We start from the raw sequence: 23,862 nt of genomic DNA, 5'->3' as shown, positions 1-23,862 counted from the left end.
AATACCTCATTCAGCTGAGGCTTGGCATCTCGAATTACATTGGATGCTGTTGCAGGTTTATGGGAGGAAGCTACTCCTGTGAGAATCGAAGCAACTTTCTTTCCTCTCATTGCATTCCGGTTGTCATTTTGCTGCTACCTTTTTCTTTAAAAGTGCTGGTTTATAGCATAGCCATTTTTAGCATTTTTCCATTGCAGTAGCAGCAGAGAATTTCAGATGCAATGAGAACTGACTAGTGCTACTTGTCTCATCTGGTTTACAGCTGTACTTTTTTACATGGTTGGCGAGTGTGTGTGATGATACATCTCTTCTTTACTGCCCATCACCCCTCTGCATTACCTTGACTGCCCCCTCTCTCCACCATTATGGAGAGGGGTTGTGTGTGGGGTGGGGGTGGGGGGATTATCAGTTTATCATCTCTGCAATGAAGAGGCTTCTCCAAACTGGTTTGGGTTGGGGAGGGGGTTCCTGTCAATTTCTGCTACTTTAATTGAAGTAGCACTATGTATTCCAGTGCTGGTGTGTAGACATAACATCCTGTCTTCTTCTTTAAAGCAACCTTCGTCAGAGCAGCAACAGCAGGAATGGAGCTGGTGCACTAGTACCAGAGATGGCTGTCTTGTCTTAGGGTTGGGAAGGATATAAAGGAGCTATTTCATCAGGGAGGATTTAGAGGCTATCTATTAAATGTTTAAAATTAAAATATTACTATGTATTCAGGCACTGGTGTTCAATGATTTTGAACAAGGAAAAAACACCTTCGTTTGAGTAAACAGCGCAATGGATGCAGTAGGGTAGATGGTGTGAGTAAGTGAAGTTTATTTCATCAGTTGCTTGGTGCTTTGCATAGTAATGTGCAGTTACTACAAACTAGGGGATACGAAGAAATGTAATTTTTAGACAGCCTCCTGGAGCTTGGGACTACAACTCCTATCAGCCACATCCAGCATGGCCAATGGCCAAGGATTATAGGAATCGCAGTGCCAAAACACTGGGAGAGCACGAGGTTGGGGGTAGTCTGAGCTAAGCATTGTTTATAAACTTCCCTGTTCCAAAAACCATGGCCATATTGCTGGCAATAATAGCCTGTCTACGGTATATTTCCACCTGAAGCACTTGCAATTGCGTGGAGATAACATTGGTGGCCTAAATTGGCTTAAGCCGTTCAGTTCTGCTGGGTTGTGGATCAAGCCATATATCTCCATAGTAGCTGGATTGAATTCACCTGTTTGATAGAAGCTGCTGTCACCTCCTGTCACGTTTGCCGTCTTTTGGCCTTTTGCTCATGGTCTGAGCATCCATTATTTATGAGTCAGGCTCATCTTCCGCAGTATCTGCGTTGCTACTGACTGTTAATTTTCTACATTTGGGAGGGGAGCTAGCTGAAAATGCAAAGCGTGCATGTTGAACGCCAGGGGAACTTTAAAATGGATGATATGCTTGCCTCGCGAGTACTTCTTATCTACCTAATCAGCAGGGGATATGTCAATGCAATATCTAAACTCATTTAGCTCAAGTCAGCCTTATGAACCCTTAGGGGATGGTCTTTTAATGAAAAATCCACTGGCTTCCTTTTCCTAAAGCCACTGCTAGGGCCACGTCCCAAGAAGCTGGAAAGCGCTGCTCATCTTCCTACCTGCCACTAATGTTGTTGTCTCTGGTAGTAGTGATCTGACAGCATTTTGTGCTGTAGCTGTTGACCTCTGCTCCTGGTCTTCCGATTATACAGCTATTACATTTGCATCCGCCCATTTTTCTGGGAGCTCAGAGCAGTCTCTTACATTACCAGGGTTGGTACAAAAGTAACGCTTTTGATTTCTTAATTCTCGGATCGTGTGCTCTTACCTCCCCCATCCTTTATGTCAGTTCTGTCCTTAATCATAACCTGCCCCGATTTATCTTAGCCGTGGGCAACTTGCACTGGTAGCAAGGCAGTATGACGTCCTGCAGCCAGATCCCTTAACCGCAATTAAAAGCTTTGGGAACGTTGCTGGTCCAGCAAAAAATGCCCAGTTTACTTCACAGCCGAATAGGAATTTGAGCCTTGTTTTCTTCCCTTCCAATCTGCCGCTGCGCCACACTGCGCCACTCCTTTGTGCCTGTCATTGTAACATTACTGCAGGCCAATTATATGCGCAGCTGCTTTTAACCCAAATTTAGAGCTTTTGCAAATCCATAGTAAGTGGATAGTGAGTCTCAAAACACTGAGCTTTTAAAACCTTAGTGAAGATGCTTGCCTAACCCCTCTTATCTCCAGGCATTCTTAGGCTTCTCAATGCTTTACTTCTAAACTGAAAAAAATGGGCATTGAAAAACCCAAAAATTTAAACTCAGCAGGACCCTAACACACAGTTATATGCATCTAGGCTAATAAAAATGGTTTTACATTTGCCTCTTCCTTGCCACACACACACACACACACCCCAGATACACACACATCTCCAGATGAATTAACAATCGAAGTGTTCATTGGGTTTTATTAGCTCTATTACAAAATACTGGCTTTCAAAACCTTGCTTCTCCACATGTGCGCTAAACACTTGCTGGATTGAGACCAACTTATCTGTGTCCTATGAGGGCTAAAACAGAAGAGAAGCCGCATTTGCGAAAACAAAAATTGTGCATTTATGTGCATATACTATGTTGGAATGAGCAGGAAAGGGAAATTCAAGACTTGTATGAAATGAATTGCTCAAGTGTATCTGTTCTGGAGGAGAGCTGCATGCGTATCGAGGTTTCTGGGCTCGTTTGGAACCCGTCATTGCTGTGCAGGTAATGCTTCTTACTGTTAGGAAAATCCCAGGCTTTCCCTGAATGTGTGCATTAATTACTCTTCAGGGTATACACTATTCTTAAAACAGCATTCATTCATTATTTGTTTATTTAAATTAAGATACCCATAAAACAGATTCTCAAGGCATCATACAGCTTAAAAAGCAACAATGATACAAAGATCTAAAAACATAAAACCGCCATGGTAAACGTACAGCAACAAATATATAAGGCAACATGACAACAAACATGCAATAACAAGTCAACCCAATAGAATGCAATAATAAAAAACTATTGAATTTCTAGGCATGTAATACAGATTAAAATAGAAAAAGTTTAAAAAGTCTGGGTGGAAAACATAAATCTTAAACTGGCAACAGAGAGCTTTGGCTATGGGGTGGTATATAAATTTAATAAATAAATAAACAGAAAGGACAGTGTTGGTGCCAGGCAAATTTCCGGGGGGGGTGGAGGGGCATTACTGAGAGGGCCCTCTCTCTAGGAGCCACCCCTCTGAATGAGGGGGCACCTCGAGAAGAGTCCCCATAGATAAAACTTAGGGCAGGGTAGGCACAGATGGGAGGAGAGGATATTTTATGCTGAAATGTGCTCAATGCAAGCACTTAACAGCCATTTCCACATGATGGGGGTTGGGGGGGGGCTGCAGCTCAGGGGTAGAAGCACCCCCTTTGCATGCCAAAGGTCCGAGTTCCGTCTCCTGCATCTCCAGGTATGGTTTGGAGAGAATTCTGACCGAAGCTCCTGGTGAGGCGCTACCAGTCAGTGTTACTAATACTTGGCTGGACTCCTCTATAAGGTAGCTTCTTACATTCCTATCTGCTCACCCACGAGCAGCATGAAGCAAGATGGGTGAGCTGCTCTCCTTTTCGGTTCAGGTAGTCTAGCAGGGAAAACACTGAAGTGCCCGACACAAGCCGGCAACAGCAGGCACAGCAAGACTTCCTGCTTGCATACTGTACTGTATTTTTCTGTCTTGCAATACTCCAGGGCAAGGCAGCGTTTTGTCTGCATTACCAACAAAGTATCCCTATCCTCCATTCTTCTCAGAGTACAAATGTCGAGTTTTAGATTCCTCTTATACCAGTCCATATCAGCGATTAACAAATCTAAATTATAGTATTACATAGGCATGTGTGCGTGTGCATACACAGACTTCTGCCATCATCTTAGCTTGAGCTTCAGTATTCTGAGTCTAATATTTGAGCATTAGGAGAGTGCTGTATTCTGGAAATGCTATCGTTAATGCAAGCGTTGGCCCAAAGAACCTCACTCTAGTTTTGCTCGCCCAAGGAGGCTTTGAGTCTGTATTTCTTGAGCAGCAACTCTCCAAGTCACCTGGCAAACTGCTCAGGAAACAGAGGGGGGAGTTTCAAAAGCAATTTCTATAGGGAGAGGGGGAGGTGCTGTTCAGAGAAGAAATGGTGTAAAAGAAATCCTACTGGGCTCATGCAAGACTTTCTGGATATGCCTAAAGTGGCTCTCTGGGAGCCAAGCCATGAAGGGGCTGCTTTTAGTATCTAATCCATCATTCTCAGGGGGTAAAATACAATGGAACCGTCACTTTTGTTTTGAGCGGGGAGGGTTGGAGGAGGATGGGAACACAAACCAGTTGTGAATGGGATGTAATATTATACTGCCTCATTCTGATTCATGTTTTCATCCTCTTCGAGTGAGAGGCCAGTTTCAGATTTCATTTAATCACTTTTAAAGGTAGAGCCACATTGGAGGGGAAGGGAATTCTCTTCCAAAATCATAGTGATGCCAATTAATGTAATTGCAGGTTGAGATGGATGCTTGAAGGGGGCTACAACCTCTTAGCTTTAGAAATAGAACCACAGCTATTGTAAGTGTAGCTTAAATCATACTGTGTAGCCTGTGTTTGAAAAGTAAAATGGCTGCAGAGGGACTTACAGGAATCTGCAGCGAATCAGGGCAATCTGCATTACAATAAATTTCATTTCTACTGAATAGCATCTCCCAGGGAAACCTGTTTTATGCCCACTAAATGATGGTCATCACAATGTAACACAGATGGAGTGGTGTTATGCCTTATTAAAAATGTAAGGATGGCTGAAAATTGAGTTTCTAAGCAAGTAGCACCAAAGGGAGTTGACCAACTTTTGTTTTTCTTTACCTGAGGGGCATTTTTGGAAATTAAGATTCCAGAGCAGTATGTTTCCTTAAAGCTTTAAGAAAATACGTAACACACCTTCAATTCCTTGGAGCTCAACGTCTGGAGTTATTTTCCAACAACCTGTTTGTTTTTCCCCTGGCAGTGATTTTCAATCTTAAAATCTCAAGTGTATGAAATCTTCAGGAACTTTGCATAATTCTGATATTGGTTAGTGCCTAAGGGCAGAACTAGATGTTCAGCAGTAGACAGTGGTGTTGTGGGGACTTAGTTGATACCAAACAGCAGGTACTACACAGTTGTCATAGGAGAAGCAGTGGGGAGGGGCTTAATTAGATATGCTAATGAAGCCCTACTTGAGGTTCCAATACCTTCCTGAAGTAAATGAATATTTACTAGGACGAGGGCCTTGTCATTTATGGATCCAGAACTTTTGAATGCTGGGAAATGAACAGGGCAAATACCGCCCTATTAAATCTCCTGGACCGCTTGATGGCTTTCGATATATCATCAACCACGAAAAGAGACCAGCATGGCCATGCTTCCCTCTCCTCCCCACCCACATTTACCTGCAGTTCCAGGACCATGGCAGCCTTTGGCTGACACTGCATCACCATAAGTAACTGTAGGGTTAAGGAAGCAACTTCCATAAGGCCGTTGCCCCCCTCTTGAAAGACAATTTTGCAAAATATTTACTAATAAAATTGTTCAGGTCGTTATAACTCGGACTCTCCTTCAGTCACACCATCTATCGTGGAAGCTTGGGGGTCTTCCTTTTTCCTGCTATCCAGTTTCCTTGCATGAGATTCAGTTCTTTACACTTCAGGATGAGGAAAGGGTGCTTGGTTGCTGTTCACCCCGCTGCATCTCTTGGCCAACGCCCACTTGTCCAGAAAGGCTTTTGCATTCTGTTCTATAAATATTTCCAGCAGAAATGCTCTGAACAGCCTCCGATGACTCTTCATAACTTAATGACGCTATAAATATATGCTGTGTAGCGTCTTTCTACTTTGTGTCTCCCAATCTTGCCATTGCTTTAATGAGCCTCCAAAACGAGGTGAAGCACATTCTCAATGAACTGTTTAGCTGAGATGAAAACTGATTTTTACGAAGAGCCAGTGGGAAGCGTGCACTTCTGTTCTGGAAGAGCAGGCCTCTCGCTGCATTGGCCATTATCCCTGAAATCTGTAGTGTCGCCCCGCTAAGTAGTTAATAGCAAAATATCATAATTGCAGCTAATTCAGGGGAAATATTTATACTTTATAAATAAACATTTTAGAACATCTTGCATAATTGCTGTGTTTTGTGTTTTTTAGGCCATGAATATAGTGGTTCCCTTCATGTTTAAATATGCAGTAGACAACCTCAACCAGATGTCTGGAAATGTTCTGAACCTGAATGATGCACCAAATACAGTTGCAACCATGGCAACAGCTGTTCTGATTGGATGTAAGTGTGATTCTTTAATCTGTTGACAGGTGCTGACTTTCTTTGGGAAGGTTTTGGAATGTTAACGCACATGACCTTTCACTGCTAAGCATCTGGGATGGATATTATTCTGTGGAGTTTTTCTACCTTGTTGACATCCAGTTCTAGCATGTTGTGGGGAGGGGTTGTTCTGTTATACCACCAGTTTTGGACTAAAATAATAACTATAGCAATAATCTACTGTAAAAACAGTTCACTCTCTGGGCTTGTTAAAAGTTGAAGTCTGAGCTTAAAAATGACTTAACTGGTAATATATGTGAAGTTTCAACCTAAATAAGTAATATTTATTTATTTATTTATTTATTTATTACATTTTTATACCGCCCAATAGCCAAAGCTCTCTGGGCGGTTCACAAAAATTAAAACCACAATAAAACAACCAACAGGTTAAAAGCACAATTACAAAATACAGTACAAAAAGCACAACCAGGATAAAACCACGCAGCAAAATTGATATAAGATTAAAATACAGAGTTAAAACAGTAAGATTTAAATTTAAGTTAAAATTAAGTGTTAAAATATTGAGAGAATAAAAAGGTCTTCAGCTGGCGACGAAAACAGTACAGTGTAGGCACCAGGCGGACCTCTCTGGGGAGCTCGTTCCACAACCGGGGTGCCACAGCGGAGAAAGCGGAGAAATATTGAAAATAAATGTTGTGTACCTGTTCAGGTCTTACCAAAGCACCGTAAAATAAGTGGGTTGGATCCAAATTTAGTCATACTTGAGTAGACCCGTTGAAATCAATGAGACTTAAGTTAGTCATGACTTAAGTCCCATTAAGAACACAAGAAGAGCCATGCCGGATAAGACCAAGGGTCCCTTTAGTCCAGCATTCTGTTCACAGAGTGGCCAAACTGCTGCTCACTGGAAGCCCACAAGCAGGACCTGAGTGCAACACCATTTGCCTGGTCGTGTTCTCCACTAACTGGTGTATTTATTTTTTTATTGCATTTTTATACCACCCAAAAGTCGAAGCTCTCTGGGTGGTTTACAAAAATTAAAACCATAGGAACCATTCAAAATAGAAAACAAACAGTATAAAAGCATAATATAAATACAAAACAAAAACACAGCCAGGATAAAACAAGCAGCAATGCAGAAATTAATACAAATTTAAAATACAAATTTAAAACAGCAAAGTCAAAAGTAATTTGATAGACTGTTAAAATGCTGAGAAAATAAAAAGGTCTTCACCTGGCATCTAAAAGAGTACAGTGTAGGTGCCAGGCGAACCTCTTTAGGGAGCTCATTCCACAGCCGAGGTACCACAGTAGAGAAGGCCCTCCTCCTGGTAGCCACCTGCCTCACTTCCTTTGGCAGGGGCTCACAGAGAAAGACCCCTGAGGATGACCTTAGGGTCCAGGCAGGTACATATGGGAGGAGGCGTTCCTTCAGATAGCCTGGCCCCAAGCCATTTAGGGCTTTAAATGTTAATACCAGCACTTTGAATCGGGCCCGGACCTGGACTGGCGGCCAGTGAAGTTGGAAAAGGACTGGCATGATGTGGTCTCGTTGGCCAGTCCCTGTTAGTAACTGTGCTGCCCTGTTTTGTACCAGCTGACATTTCCAGACCATTTTCAAAGGCAGCCCCACGTATAACGCATTGCACTAATCCAGATGAGAGGTTATCAGAGCGTGGATAACTGTAACTAGATTATTTCTGTCTAGATAAGGGCGCAGTTGGTATATAAGCCTAAACTGATAAAAGGTGCTCTTTGCCACTTGAGTTCACCTGTGCCTCAAGTGACAGTTCTGGATCCAAGAGCACCCCGAAACCATGAAACTGATCCTTTAGGGGGAGTGCAACCCCTTCCAGAACAGGGTGAACATCACCTAGCCAGACAGGCGAACCACCCGCTAACAGTGCCTCCATCTTGTCTGGATTGAGTCTCAGTTTGTTGGCCCTCGTCCAGTCCTTTACTGTGCTCAGGCACTGATTCAGCACAGCCACTGCCTCACCTGGGTTTGATGAAAAGGAGCGGTAGAGCTGGGTGTCATCCGCATATTGATGACACTTCAACCCACATCTCCGGATTACCTCTCCCAGCGGTTTAAAATGCCTGGGAGAAGAGAAAAGTCTTGACCTGGTGCCGAAAAGATAACAACGTTGGCGCCAGGCGAGCCTCATCGGGAAGATCATTCCACAGTCGGGGGGCCACCACTGAAAAGGCCCTCTCCCTTGTTGCCATCCTCCGAGCTTCCCTCGGAGTAGGCACTCGGAGCAGGACCTTAGATGTTGAGCGCAGTGTATGGGTAGGTTCATGTCGGGAGAGGTGTTCCATCAGGTATTGTGGTCCAAGCCATGTAGGGCTTTATAGGTTAAAACCAGCACCTTGAATTGGGCTCGGAAACATATAGGCAGAGTGTGAAAATAGTTTAACTCTGCAGCGTGTGAAAAAGTCCTTCTGCCCTGAATCTCTCACTGGTCAGCTTCATGGGATAAGTCCAGGTTCTAGTGTTACAAGAGAGGGAGAAAATGGGTCTGTTCTAAGTATGACTAAATCTGGATTCATCCATGTGTGTGTGTTTTTAAAAATAACATCTTACTGTTTCTTTCACCAGATGGCATCTCACGAGCTGGGTCTGCTTTGTTTAATGAAGCTAGAAATGCTGTATTTGGAAAAGTAGCTCAAAGCTCCATCAGAAGGATAGCAAGGAATGTCTTCCTCCACCTGCATAACCTGGACTTGAGTTTCCACCTGAGTAGGCAGACTGGAGCATTATCAAAAGCCATTGACAGAGGGACAAGAGGCATCAGCTTTGTACTCAGTGCTCTAGTGTTCAATTTGGGGCCCACTTTGTTTGAAGTGGCTCTTGTTAGCGGAATTTTGGTATGTGTTGCTTAGCAAAATTACAGCAGTTATAATTTTATTTATAGCAGCAACATAGTTGACCATTTGAATGTGATATTGACTAGACAGAAAGGGCAGCCTGTGTACTGTAAACAAGATTGCTGATTTTATACAGATCTCGGACTTCGTGACTGATTCCAGTGCCCATTCCAAATCTACAAACCTTTAGTTTTGGCTCCTACAACTGCTTCCAAAAGAATCTGCCAGTATTTAAAGGCAATATTTTCTACAACTTAACCACACATGGACCCAGTTTATGTGCTGCAACATTCTTCATGCCAACTGTAAACACACACACACACACACACCACACACACACACACACTTCTTAGCAATGAATGGAAGGGAGAGAGAGCCTTTGCAGATCATTGCCAGCTCATGGCACTTGTCAGTGTGGTTACACGGGGTCAGATGTTACTTAATCCATTCCATGGCCCCCACCTGATCTGGACAGAGGATGTTATACCACCTGAGCCAAGCCAGCATTCCTCATGCTTGAAGTATGCATGCAGAATAATTCACCTTTAAATTAGCCACACTTTCTCTCAAATAGCTCCACAGGTTCTGCTGCTAAATCTCAAAATAGGAGCATAATGACATTAATGCAATCCATCCCAAAGTTAAGTATTTGTTCAGTCTTCCATTGATTTCAGAGTTAATCTCATCCTTTATCTCTGGTGTTGAAATCAATGGGGCTTATAGATATTTAACTTTGGTTGGATTATGCTGAGAAATTGTGTGCCAGATTAGAGTTGCAGCTTCTGGTGGGGTGTCTCACAACTGCTTTACCACATGCAAAATGCAAGAAATGCTAGCAAGGGTGGTAAAGGGAAACACAAGAATCAGCCCAGAATTTGTTTCGTTGACTTTCTTGCGCCATGATCCTAAATACACCTGAGATCTGATTCATACATTATCTTTGTGGCTGCAAAACCATCCCCTATCCATAGTGGTTCACTCCCATGTTTCACTGATAACTTATGGATGTTGAGATCATGTGGATAGCCCTAGTTACATCATTGGAAAGCCTTCAGTGGTACTGGTACGGAAAGTACCTCCTTTTATGCATTAAGATTACAGCATGGCAAGCAGCCACAGGGGAGCGACTTTGACACAACAATTATGGTTGTAAAATATAACCATATGCAGTTGAAATCACTGGGAATTATTTCCAGACTCTTGTGACAATTTGTCAATCTCTTCTGTGGTCTGGAACTCCATGTTCCTATGAAGTTTGCCCACCTGAAGCAGCTTTTCCATTTATTTCAATTGAGGGCCTATCTGTGTGTGTCAGATCTTTTTTTTCTCCCCTGATACGAATAGGGCAGTTCACACGTGCTAGTTGTGTGAACGTATTGAAGAACATACAGGGCTATGGAAAGCCCCAAATGTGCACGGTATCAAAGTGTTGTGTTGATCACCGTCCTCTCAGCCATCCCTCTGCACTTCTACTTGGCTTGAAGATGATCACTACCCTTACCTTTCATAGTCTAGATAGTTTCATCTATGTCAATACCAAAACTGAAATGGTAAATCTCCAAAAAAAAAACTTACTGATATTGTTCTCTTTTTTCCTCTTCCAGTATTATAAATGTGGTACACATTTTGCACTGGTAACCTTGGGGACATTAGGAACATACACAATGTTCACAATAGGAGTTACACAATGGAGGTAAGGCATTTCCCCCAAAGTAAGTGGAATTAACTATTTTGTAGAGCTTCAATGAGAGCAACTCTATATGCATACCTTTTGTCTTGCAGAACTAAATTTAGGATAGAAATGAACAAAGCAGATAATGATGCTGGTAATGCAGCAATTGACTCTCTGCTGAATTATGAAACTGTGAAGGTGAGCCATTAACATTTTTAACTTTTCATATTCTCATTAACTTATAGACTTTATCCATTAATGCCTTTTTTTCTTTACTCAAAAGGAACTTGTATTTGCTTCCTTCTGTTCATAATAATGACTTGCAGAATTAACCCTGCTTAAGTATTTCTTCAGGATATATTTTGGTTCAAGTACACACACACCCCTTTATGTATTCTCTTCAAACAAAGCAGTATCTCATTGGGGAAATATAATTGAAGAGCCTACCATTGTTTTTGTGTCTGTTTACTGTTTCTAACTTATATGAAGGAGATCATGTCCCCCTTGATTTGATTTTCAAGTGACGTGCAAGCCACCTTGAATTCTCATTCTGCTTACCATATTTGGCTATACTTTCTTAGTTACTGTTACTCCATAATGGACGCCAAAACTTAGAGGTGACAGAGCTCAGACCAGTGAACAAGTAAGAAGTCTCCCTCCCCCTTTCATGCAAGTTGCTCTAGATTTGGTGTGATCTTCACTAGCCAGCCCTCAAAATCTCTTGGCTTGTTACATCTCGCTGCTGCACCGAGAAAGTACAAGCAGCAGTATTCATGCAAGAAAAAGAACAACATCAGAAGAGCCCTGCTGGATCAGACCAAGGGTCCATCTAGTCCAGCACTCTGTTCACGCAAGCCAAACGGCTTTCGGCAATGGACCAACAAAGCAGGGCATGGTGCAACAGCACCCTTCCACCCATGTTCCCCAGCAACTGGTGCACATTGGCTTACTGCCTCGGATACTGGAGGTAGCACATAGCCATCAGGAGTAGCCATTGATAGCCTTCTCCAGGAATTTATCCAACCCCGTCCAATACCTATCTACAAGCTCAGAAAACCATACTATACTGCTCATACTCAAATGTGGTTCAGCAAAACATTGTGCATATTGTACTCCCCCCACCCCAAATGCCTTGATGAGTGCTTAGATGGATCACATGATCATGTGATGTGGAACTTAATATTTAGAGCAACCTATGGAGCTCCTTGCTATTTTTCAGTACAAATAAATCCTCTTAAACTGTACACAGTGTTGTATGACCCTGTTCCTAAGTCAGCGCTATCTAGATATTTATTTATGCCAAATCAAGCCATCCTCTTCATCTGCCTCGCCACTGCATTATTTTATACCACATAGTAATGTGATTTTAATAATACTGATATTCAATTTTGATTTTCATTTTTTTTTATATTACCGTATTTCTTTGATTCTAAGATGCACTTTTTTCCCATATAAACATCTCTAAAAACGGGGTGCGTCTTAGAATCGCGGGTGCGATTATTATTCTTAGAATCAAAGCCTTTTTTCTGTTGGTGGTACTGAAATTAGCGTGCGTCTTACAATCGATGGCGTCTTACAATCAAAGAAATACGGTATATTCTGCATTTTACTCCAGGAGCCTGTTGTTAGGCTGCTTATGTTGGAGAAATTGTGACGTCGTGGTTAGTGTGTTGGACTGCCCAGAGAATCTCAGCTATTGGGCAGTATAAAAATGTGATAAATAAGGCAGCCTGGGTTAAAATTCCCATTCAGCCAGGAAGCTTCCAAGGTAACACTGGGCCAGTCACGCTTTCCTAGCTTAATTTATGTCATAGGCTTGTTGCGGGGGACTGAGATCTGTGTATGAGGCCCTGAGCTCCTTGGAAGAAGAAGGATGGGATAACAATGTTAGAACGGAAGTGTTGGGACAGAACAAAATATCCCGGGGAGGGAATGGCAGCTGTAACTCAGTAGCTGTTGACCACCAGGAACCGGAATCGGGCATGAAATGTGATGTGTCTGGGGTTGGCAGGTCCAATACTGTGGCTGATTTGTTGGCCAAATGGTTCACTGATAGTGTTGCTTCATAGAATGCACAGCTAATTATGTGCCAACTAAATCATCATTTACCCAGTATACTCCTAAGGATGTGACTCCTTACAATGTTTTTCCCCCCTGTTTGCTAGTATTTCAATAACGAAAAGTATGAAGCCCAGCAGTATGATGGCTATTTGAAGAATTATGAAAATGCCTCACTGAAGACTACCACTACTTTAGCTCTGCTCAACTTTGGACAAAGTACTATATTCAGTATCGGTCTAACAGGTGTCATGGTATTGGCTAGCAAGGCAATTCTTGCAGGTAGCTTCACATGTGAATAAACATAGTTTTGTTTTATTTATTTTTATTATTTATTGACAATATTTATATATCGCTGAATATCTAAAACAGATTCTGGAGCAGTGAACATAGGTATAAACAGTAAAAGAAAGAAGATGTAAAAAGCAAATTAAAATTGTTCAATATAAAACTAAGGAACCAGAAAAACAGTGGCTAGTCTTGCTTGCGTACTTAAATAAATGGAAGTTCTTAAAGGCAGTGAGTGGTCTAAATTAATAACTGGCTATTTTAATTGCATTTATGTTGCAAACAATGTCTGCCTGTCCCTTTAGAGATGGTTCTCTCTTCAGGGATATTTATTTTCAAGGACGATATTTGGATCTTGGAACAGTTTTTATCAGTAGCATATTGCAGAGTTTCTCAAAGGTGTGGTGCAGAATCTGCCAGTTGGCCATGGAAGCCTTGTGGGTGGGACACCCAGATGGCTGCTTAACATTAGGTAAAAAAGGAGGTGTAGAATAAGATGTTTTCGAAGAACAGCCCGCTTCTTGGTCATGGTGGAAATTGGCTTGAGGGAAAGACAAAATTATGTTGCTGCCATATAGAAATTGATCTCATGAGCAATGGCAGTATTCAGATAACCCCCACCCCATTCATGACTCCCTTCACAACTCCCCCTTCTCCACCACCTGCTTATTTTCGCACTTCCTCCTTTCAAATATCTGCCTTCAAGAAGGGTTATAATAATAATAATAATAATAACCTGAAGTGGAGTAATCGTCTGACTTTAGTTTTAACCTGTGAATGGATGTTGAGTGCAGAGTTGAACTGGATTAATCAAGGCTTGTTTTGAAGTTGCTGCAACTTATGTTGAAGAAGATGGCCAGATGGCCAGAAAGATTTCCTTGTGGTAAGTGGGAATACTCAAACTCTACCTTTTCTCTGTCATTCAGGTAACCTAACAGTTGGTGATCTGGTAATGGTGAACGGACTGTTGTTCCAGCTTTCTTTACCCCTGAACTTCCTGGGAACAGTGTACAGAGAGACAAGACAGGCGCTCATAGACATGAATACCTTGTTCACGTTGCTTAGTATAGACACAAAAATTAAAGTGAGTATTGCCTGTAAAATGTTTCTTAAAGCCTTAAAGAATATATTAGAATGAATGGGGTCACCTTTTGGTGGTAATCTAGCTTCGTTCTGAGAATTTATTTTCATCCCAAAAAAGAATGCTGTATATGGGGAACTTCAGGTTGTGCTTTTGTAAGAGTGGTTAGTTCAAAAGCTTTATTTAATCTTGCATTTCTGAAAGCCTTTTTTAAACGTCAAAGCAGTATTTGCAATCTTTGCACTTTGTGCACCTCGCATTGAAGTCTTTTTTTATCGTTTTAATTAATGATGCAGAATTTATTGTGCAAAACGCTGTCTAGAAGCTGGACTGTTACAACAGACATTCTTGAGCATTAGGGAGAGAAGAGGGTTGAAGGAGAGAGAGAGGCTCAGTTCAGACAACACGTTAATCAACGGTGGTTTTAGAACTCCACGGTGGAGTTTTTACACCACCGTTGAGTAACGTGTTGTCTGGCAGGAAAATTCCACCCAACAGTGGTTTTTTTGGGGGGAGGGGAAACACTCCATACTGTGGAGAGGAGAGCTCCTGCACAACCATTGTGTTGCGTGTTGTGTGTGGGCTCCGTGAAATTTTCCATTGCATTGAGTTGACTTTTCCTACTGGCTACAGAGTTCCCTGACAAGAGCAGCGAAAGGAGCAAGTGCCAGTCTAGGAAAGCCACCAGGATTGGTTTTTTTGCAGCAATGGCTGATGGGATACCATCAGGAGGACCAGGGAGGAGAGGTGGCGTTGGAACTGTCAATCCAACGTCACGATGGTTTTCACTCAACACGGTAGCCCACAGTCACACAGCAGTGGAGTTAGAACATGTTATGTGGGGAGTACCCCCTAGAAACTCAACCGTAGAGTGGAGTTTTCACACTGTGTTGACTAACGTGTTGTCTGAACTGAGCCAGAGACTTAACTGTGTGGTTGAAACTGATAGTTTTCTAACTTCTTCAGGCTACAGCATTTGCCTGCACCTCATTTTGTATTAGATCAATTGTTTAGCTCGTTAAGCTCTTTATAATACCTTCTGGGCAGCATGTAAAGCCGCACTCTTCTTTTAATAGGATAAAGCGCTGGCTCCGCCCCTGCAGATCACACCTCAGACTTCTACCATCGTCTTTGATAACGTGCATTTTGAATACCTTGAGGGGCAGAAAGTCCTCAGTGGCGTGTCTTTTGAAGTCCCCGCAGGAAGAAAAGTGGCCATTGTAGGAGGCAGTGGGTCAGGGTGGGTAAGCGGATGTGCAAAATTCTGCATCATTGATTGATTTCATTTTTTAAATGGTGATTTTAAACAGTTATTTTTAAAATGCCAAGCAAGTAATCCAAGTTCTAACTTTATGTCTCTCTCTCTTTTTTTTTTTTTTTTTAAGGAAAAGCACAATAGTTAGATTATTGTTTCGCTTCTATGAACCTCAGAAGGGTGAGATTTATGTTTCTGGGCAGAACATACAAAATGTCAGTTTGGAGAGCCTAAGGACATCTATTGGAGTCGTACCTCAGGTATTGTGCTTCTCTTATTTTGAAAACCGTAACGTGTTTTAAAATACTGATGCTGCAGCTAGAGATATCTCGCTTGATGATTTGATAACAGAAGGAAGGAAGAATCAAAACAAGTTTGACTGAAAATGAACAAGGGCTTGTGCTTAGAGCCTGTTCCATATATTTATTTTTAGATTCATACCCTACTTTTCAAGGGCATTATCAGCATAAAATAAAACATTAATAAAATAACCCAAACATTACAATAAGGTAAACTAGCAACTCTCTAAAAGCAGCATCTAAATAGAACAGGTCAACAAAAGCTTTAAAAGCCTGGAAAACTGAAAAGGTCTTTACCTGGTGCTACAAAAGACCTTTCTTTATCTGGGGAGAGCATTTCAAAACCAAGCTGCTACCACTGAAAAGGGCCCCTCTCCAGTAGCTTCAAAGAAGGGCCTCTGATGGCGATCTTAAAGCATGGGTGGTCACACATGCACACCCGCAATACTTCATTACTTCAATTTATATCCCACTTTTTCACCCAATGGTACCAAGGCACCTAAAAGCAAATGGCATAAAATACAAAATAAATCAATTCTGTAAAATGCAGAGTAGTGTATAAAACAAGAGCAGGCAACAAGTAGCTCAGTGAAACAAACCAGTTACACAGAAGCAGTAGATAAAACATATCAGCATGATAGAACAAAGTCCGGACCAAATAAAAAGGTCTTAATCTGTTGATGGAAGTCCACCGGGGTGGGGTGGGGGATAAACTCCAAAGGAAGCAAGTTGCAGCACCTAGGTGCAGCCTCTGAAAAGTGCCAAATGCAGTTCAGATGTTCTGGGAAAGATAAAGTTCTTTCCCAAAGATCTTAAGACCTGCTCAGGTTCATACTTAATAGGGATTTATGCCGGCTGCCTGAAACCAGCTTCCGCTGGGATCGAACTCAGGCCGTGGGGAGAGTTTCAGCTGCAGAAACTGCTGCTTTACCGCTCTGCGCCACACGAGGCGCACGGTTTAAACACACTAACCATTTGCTGCAAAGGGGTTAGTGGCCTAACCATGGCTTAGCGTGTTGTCTGAACAACCCTGCCTTTGAGACATTTTCGGAAGCTACTGTTGGTTCAGAATGCAGCAGTCCCGTGTTTAGCTGGAACTCGCTGCTCTGAGCATATCGCCCCCCCCGTGCTTATAGAGCTGCACCAGCTTTCAGTTTGTTTCTGGGTGTAATTCAAAGTGCTGGAGTATAACATGTAAAGCCTCAGGGTATCTCAATAGACTGCCATCTCAAATATTAAGCAGCCCATATATGATAATTAATTAAGGCCTGTTTCCAGGTGCACCACCTGCCTGAGATTAGGCAGGTGATCAGGCAGGAGAAGCACCCAGACTTTGTGGGACTTCCTTTTGCAAGATGTTTGCTTCTCCCTTCTGTCTTTCACTCACAACGTTAACATCACTTTTATTTAGGCAAGCCTTTACTTGATGCAGTCTTGCTGTTCTATGTGTTTTATATTCGCTGTTGTTCCCTGCCTCGATCCAAGTGGAGAGGCGGGTAAGAAATTTATTATCGTTATTATTATTGTTTCTATTTTTGCATTGAGTGTTAACTTGCCATCTATTTTTTCTTTTATGTGACTTTATATTGTAAGTTTTTTATTATCTCAAGTATTTTGATTGCAGTTGTAGAGAGGTGGTATACAAGCATTTTAAATAAGTGCAGAATCTGCATGGTTTGAGAAATCGACAATTCAGTAGTATCTGATTGTGAATAAGGCTACCCTAGATAACCCTTTACAGTTTCAGTGCTGCATCTTAAGTTGTATAATCATCCCTATTCATGCCAAAATAACAACAACAAATCTCTGCTTCTCCCTCCCTCCTTCCTCCCTCCCCCACTTTTTTTTTTGCTTGCTTGGAGTAGAATTATTCTTGCAGCCTCTGTAACCTCTCATTAAAATGTCCTGGAAGCACTGTTGCCTGAAGGGGTTTGGTGAAAGATTCTAGACAATTTGCTATTGACTTCTCAAAATCCCCTCTAAATTGTCAATCAGCATTTTGTGTTTAAGAGGTGTGTTCTGCTTGCATGTGTCTTAGGATGCTGTTCTCTTCCATAATACCATCTTTTACAACCTCTTGTACGGCAATATCCATGCCTCTGCAGAAGAAGTCTATGCTGTGGCGAAGCTGGCAGGAATCCATGATGCTATTCTCAGAATGCCCAATGGGTACAACACACAAGTGGGTGAGCGGGGTCTGAAGCTGTCAGGTAGGTTAATAAACGTGCAACTTGTCTCCCCTCCCACACTCTTTCTGTCTAGCCTCAGGCTTGTTGCACCGTTTATACCTCAACCCGTCTGTTGGAAATATGGCTTCCTTAGCAGTAAGGTAAATGCTGGGTTTAATATTAAATGGTCCTCCAGCAGCATTGAAATTCCAGCACTAATCAGCATGCTGGTCAGAAGACTATATTACTGGCAACAAAGAGCTGCCGTAGTTCTTCATGAGAGCACTCTTCAGATACTTAAAAGGTTGTCGCACAGAGGAGGGACAGAATCTCTTCTCAATCCTCCCAGAGTGCAGGACACAGAATAATGGGCCCAAGTGACAGGAAGCCAGATTCCGGCTGGACATCAGGAAAAACTTTCTGACTGTTAGAGCAGTATGACAGTGGAACCAGTTAGCTAGGGAGGTTGTGGGCTGTCCAGCCCTAGAGGCATTCAAGAGGCAGCTGGACAACCATATGTCAGGGATGCTTTAGGGTGGATTCCTGCATTCAGCATGGGGTTGGACTTGATGGCCTTGTAGGCTCCTTCCAACTCTACTAGTCTATGATTCATCCCTTCCCTCCGAAAACGCAACGTGGGCTACAGTGGTCAACAAAATATTCGGATAGAATTGAGATGATTAATGGCTGCTTTGTGGAGTGAAATGTGGCATATTATAGAGTTAGGCAAGTATATTAAGATCTTTCGTGATGCATCTGATGTGAGCATAAACGGGTAGCTGTAAATGTGTAACTTCTCTGTAATAAATGCTAGTGTGTGTTAGCAGGGTCATGTTAGAAATGAAGTAATTTAAAGGTTGGAATGATTTTATGATCCTGCTAATGTGCTGCTCGGCTGGGTGTAAATATGAAGATTTAATGGCAAAATAAACCTTAAGGGGGGATGATGGTAAATGGTGATGGGTTGTATAGGGAGGACTTGTTCATCTCTTTGTCCTTCAAGAGCGGCCGTTTAGCTTTTCTTGCAAACCTCTTTGATATCAAACATCTAGGTGTGATGGGAAAAGGGGGGGGGAAGGGATGATTTGTCTTGTGGGATAATAATCTCTCAGATTCTTTGGTAGAAATGTGAAGGCCCGGGGGGGGGGGGGGGAGAGTTGTGTGCGATGGTTAAAAAAAAACCTTCTGATTTTGTCAAGGACAAAAAAAGTCGCTGCTGGAAAAAAGGACTCTGCCCCCACCCACCCCCATCTTTTTTTCTTTTCTTTTTTTACTGGTGTTTTGCCAGGCCTTAACATCACCGTTCTTTCACAATAAACCCTAAATGTATTATCAGGGAAAGAAACATTTTAAGTAGATACTATGCAATACTAGAAAAATTGCTTTCATTTGCATTGCTCCACAGGTTGGTTTGTTTAGCATGAAAAAGAAAACTGGTAGGCTTTATTTTATTTGTAGCTTGCTACGTAGCTCCGCAGAGTATTAAGATAGGTGAACTGGAACTGAGGGTCGGGAGTCCTTATACGTTGTGCAATCCTGAGTCGTAGCTGCGTCCCCACACCGGCTGTTGAAAGATCTGATCAGATTTTGAGCTTTTATCAGACCGTCCTCCCTACTCTCAAATTTCTCACTATAGGTCTAGAGTCTTGCACTCTGAAACAGAAGCTATGAAATGCCTCAAGATTTCTGAGAAACAGGTCCTATCCTGCACAGCACAATTGCAGCCATGGGAGAAAAGATCCTCTAATCATAGGAAGCAAATACTACATATTTCATGCAATTAATTAGACCTGGCGCCTGAAAGATAACACTGTTATCTTTCAGGCGCCTGGTCAAGACTTTCCTCTTCTCCCAGGCATTTAACACCATTTAACAACACTAAGTTTGTTTTTTAAGGACCCCCAGAACTGTTGTTTTTAAATGGATACTGTTGTTTTTATACTGTTCTTATGTTTCAAATTTTGTATACTTCTAATGTTTACTGTTTTTAACTTTTGTAAACCGCCCAGAGAGCTTCAGCTATGGGGCAGTATATAAATGTAACAAATAAATAAATAAATAAATAAATAAATAAATAAATTGGTATTCTTAGGGTGATGCTGGCATATATCCTTTCAGTATAAAAAGAACAATAACAATTAAAGTCAATCATGGGTTAAGCTAAATGGAAACTGCCTCTTCTTTAGCTTTGAAATCTACCAGTGCCTTGAAATAGCTCCCAAGTATTTGGTTACTGAAGTCATGAATTTGCATGGAGCCCTTAGTTCTTCCTCCATGTTTCGAAAGCGTGGGGCAGCAAGGTAACTCTGCATTTCTTGTATAATCATTGAATTGGAAGAGCAACCGTGGGAATGCTACCGTTCCTGCAGACCAAAATGCACTGGATGATTTGAGACCGCTAGTTAAGCCAGATGCTGTAGAGAAGGCAAAGGAATGTCATTGAGACACAAGGATGTCTCACTTGGTGTGAGGCTGGAACCAGAATTCTACAAGTCAGGAATTGATGCCCTTTGCCTGCTGCTGCAGAGACTGCTAGTAAGAGGAGGGTCTCTGATCCCCCTGGTCCTGAAAATCAAGTGACCCCAAAGAACCAACCTTGTGTCACTGCCTTGCGCCTTCTGGCATCTGGGTGCCTGACAGCTGGCCCCTCTGAAACATCTTCGTTTACCAGTGAAAGAGGCGACATTCTAATAGATCACTCGTCACAAGTAGGGATGATCTAATAGTGGCAAAGGCAGCTTCACCATATTAAGCAAAGGATTTTAAGAGCATGTCTGTTAAAAGAAGTCTTTCTAGATGGGTAAATGTGTGGAAGCACTCTCTATTGGTAATACTCATTTTGGGGACTTCCTAAATGTTACTGCCTGAGGAAGAGGTAGAGGCATTTGTCTGTTCATGATTTAAATAACACTCTATATATGAGCTCAGCATTTACTGTCATAAAGATCCTTCTGATTCCTTGCTAGGCTTTTAATTTCTAAAGTGGATACTGCAGCAGCCTAGTAACTCAATTTGAAAGTTGACAATTTACCTTAATTAAATGCTGTACTTTTAATTATAGTGCTGACTTACCGTGGGCAGAATTGTAGCAAATAGGCCACTATCGTAAAAGTAAAACACACATGGCTGTGTATAGCAAACACTGTAACCACTGCAAATGGTGAGGAGCTTTGCCTTCATTTCCTAAGGCTGGAAACGCAGTGGTAAGGAATTGTTATAATGAAATCCTTAGACAATCCGTTTAAAACCTTATTGCCATTATAAATGCTATGGAATTCTTCTGGGCACAGCCAATAGCTGCAGTCTTTTGTGTAATTTTATGTGCTTAGTGTTAATTTTGCTGGGAGCAGCACATGCATAACTTTTCAGGATTGCAGTCACGAGGATTTGAAGATGGAATGGGGATGCATTGTCTATACAATTGTAATGCTTTTGTTGTGATCTGAAGCATAGAAACTACAATTATAAATATCCAAAAAATATGCTGCTTTGCAGGGTGGTGTGGAGTGAACAATAAGCAATAGTATTTCCAGTGAAATGGCTGTTTAAGAGTTGCTTCAGATGTGATTAGGTTGCAACACAGAAAACGCTCTTGTTTCTAACCCCTATTCATAGCTATCATTCCTGACCCTTTATAATCTCAGTTTGAAGTGGGTTTACACATTCTGGTTACAAGGAAATATAGTTGGTGTTAATTACTCTTTGCCCCAGTGCAGACATAAGGCTACACCTTTATTAAAGCAAGCGTTTGAGCGGGTGGGGGGAGTGCATGGACGTATGGCACATTGGCCATCTGGTGATTGTGTTTAGCTGGACGCTGTGTCTGTATCAGGCCAAAGTGCCATGAGACTGTCAAATGAGACACATGTGCAAGAATGCTCTAAACTGTGTATGTTGGGAAGTCACAGCTAATTGCAGTTTTGCAGTGCATGTACATAACAGAATTTATTCTGATTCTTATGCAGAAGCATTTTCTAGAGTAGGGTCAGGATGGCAACAAGGATGATTTTATTTATTTATTTATTTTATTTATTTAGAATATTTATATACCGCTCCTCATTGAAAAAAATTCGGAGCGGTGTACAAGGTAAAATGAAAATAAAAACAGAATAAAACAGTTAAAAAGAAGCAAAAAACAACAACACAGAAATCCAAGGCTGCATGTTAAAGAAAGGCTTCTTGGAATAAAGATGTTTTCAGGAGGCGCCGAAAGGAGTACAAGGTTGGAGCCTGTCTGACCTCCAGAGGCAGGGAATTCCACAGGAGGGGGGCCACCACGCTGAAGGCCCTTCCCCTGGTGGATTCCAATCGGAGGATGGATCTAGGTGGAACCACCAGGAGCAGGTCTGATGATCAGGGGACTGGAAACAAAGCCCTATGAGGAGAGACTGAAAGGACTGGGAATGTTTAGCCTGCAGAAGAGAAGATTGAGGGGAGACATGAGAGCACTCTTCAAATACTTGAAAGGTTGTCACACACAGGAGGGACAGGATCTCTTCTCGATCCTCCCAGAGTGCAGGACACGGAATAACGGGCTCAAGTTACAGGAAGCCAGATTCCGGCTGGACATCAGGAAAAATGTCCTGACTGTTAGAGCAGTACAGCAAAGGAATCAATGACTTAGGGTGGTTGTTGGCTCTCCCACACTAGAGGCCTTCAAGAGGCAGCTGGACAGCCATCTATCAGGGATGCTTTAAGGTGGATTCCTGCATTGAGCAGGGGGTTGGACTCGATGGCCTTATAGGCCCTTTCCAACTCTACTACTCTATGATTCTGTGTAGTAATTTAGTCACACCTAAAATGTCCTTCATGCTCCAAGAACCCATACTACTATCTGTCTTGGCTGTGACAAGCTGAAGAAGTCATGACTTAATTTTTTGTCATGACATTGACAGGCACAGACTCTGAAATGGGCATGGGAGTGGACCTAACGAAAGGTGCTTCATTACAGGGTCATTACTTTTTCACATACTGGCAATAGCAAATTCAACACACTTCAGAGTATGCTTTGTATAAAGGGAGAGTGAAGCTGAAATCACATCTTGGGTGAATAGTTCAATTTCTGTTTATTGCTCAGCTTCTGCACAACCACTTAAGGCTCAAAGTAAAATGAGATTATTATCCTCCTAAAGTGGTTTGCTAAAACAAGTCAGTGCTAGTTAGGAGGGCACATCACCGAGAATATGAAGGTATTAAACAGAAGCCTTGTCAAATCTTTGGAATGTAGCACAGGAAGGCAGATGCATATATAACTATTAATTACTTGTGATGCCTCCAAAATCTGAAACGGTTTTTAAATTTCTAAAAACAAGCTTGCCTGTATAATAACAATAATTGTATATGTAGGGGCATGGAAAAACTGTCCTAATGGTAACCTTAGCAGATGGAGAGAAAATGGTACCCTGGATACAGTAAGGGTTTGCACAGACACCAGGTTCCTCCACGGTTGATTTTACACTTTGGGCTATAAATTGTAACATGGTATATATGATGCAGCAGATTCTCTTCTGGCCTCTGCTCTCTCTGCTAGTGTTTAGTCCTCTAACAGACGCAATTTCCTTGTAATTTGTGGGTGTGAGACATACTGGATCAGCCTGCCTGATATTCAGAAAACCCCATCTGGGTGCACCTTTTAAAAAGAGCTTAGCTATGGTGTAAGATTTAGTCGATGTTTTGTATGCTTCTGCTTTGCCAGAATAAGTCTTGTTCATTCTAATACGGCATTTGCTGTTTCAGTACTGCATTTGTTTTATTTATTGTTTGATTGCACTTAAACTGCAATAGCTCAGAGTTTTGA

General features: G+C 41.9%; 1 protein-coding gene across 1 annotated transcript in view; it reads left to right on the top strand.

Annotated features, from left to right (window-relative positions):
* Positions 1–23,862, top strand: part of ABCB7 (ATP binding cassette subfamily B member 7) — a 66,317-nt gene that overhangs the window by 30,843 nt on the left and 11,612 nt on the right. Inside the window, exons 5-13 of the mRNA XM_063141755.1 lie at positions 6,241–6,373; positions 8,976–9,244; positions 10,849–10,937; positions 11,027–11,114; positions 13,082–13,256; positions 14,189–14,346; positions 15,420–15,583; positions 15,729–15,858; positions 17,936–18,107. Coding sequence (XP_062997825.1) covers positions 6,241–6,373; positions 8,976–9,244; positions 10,849–10,937; positions 11,027–11,114; positions 13,082–13,256; positions 14,189–14,346; positions 15,420–15,583; positions 15,729–15,858; positions 17,936–18,107 — 1,378 coding nt within the window. The remainder of the gene's footprint in view (positions 1–6,240; positions 6,374–8,975; positions 9,245–10,848; positions 10,938–11,026; positions 11,115–13,081; positions 13,257–14,188; positions 14,347–15,419; positions 15,584–15,728; positions 15,859–17,935; positions 18,108–23,862) is intronic.

The sequence above is a fragment of the Elgaria multicarinata genome, chromosome 15, assembly GCF_023053635.1.
Source record: "Elgaria multicarinata webbii isolate HBS135686 ecotype San Diego chromosome 15, rElgMul1.1.pri, whole genome shotgun sequence".
Lineage (NCBI taxonomy): Eukaryota > Metazoa > Chordata > Lepidosauria > Squamata > Anguidae > Elgaria > Elgaria multicarinata.
The sequence above is the reverse complement of the archived record's forward strand: the minus strand, read 5'-3'. Positions and strand labels throughout refer to the sequence as shown.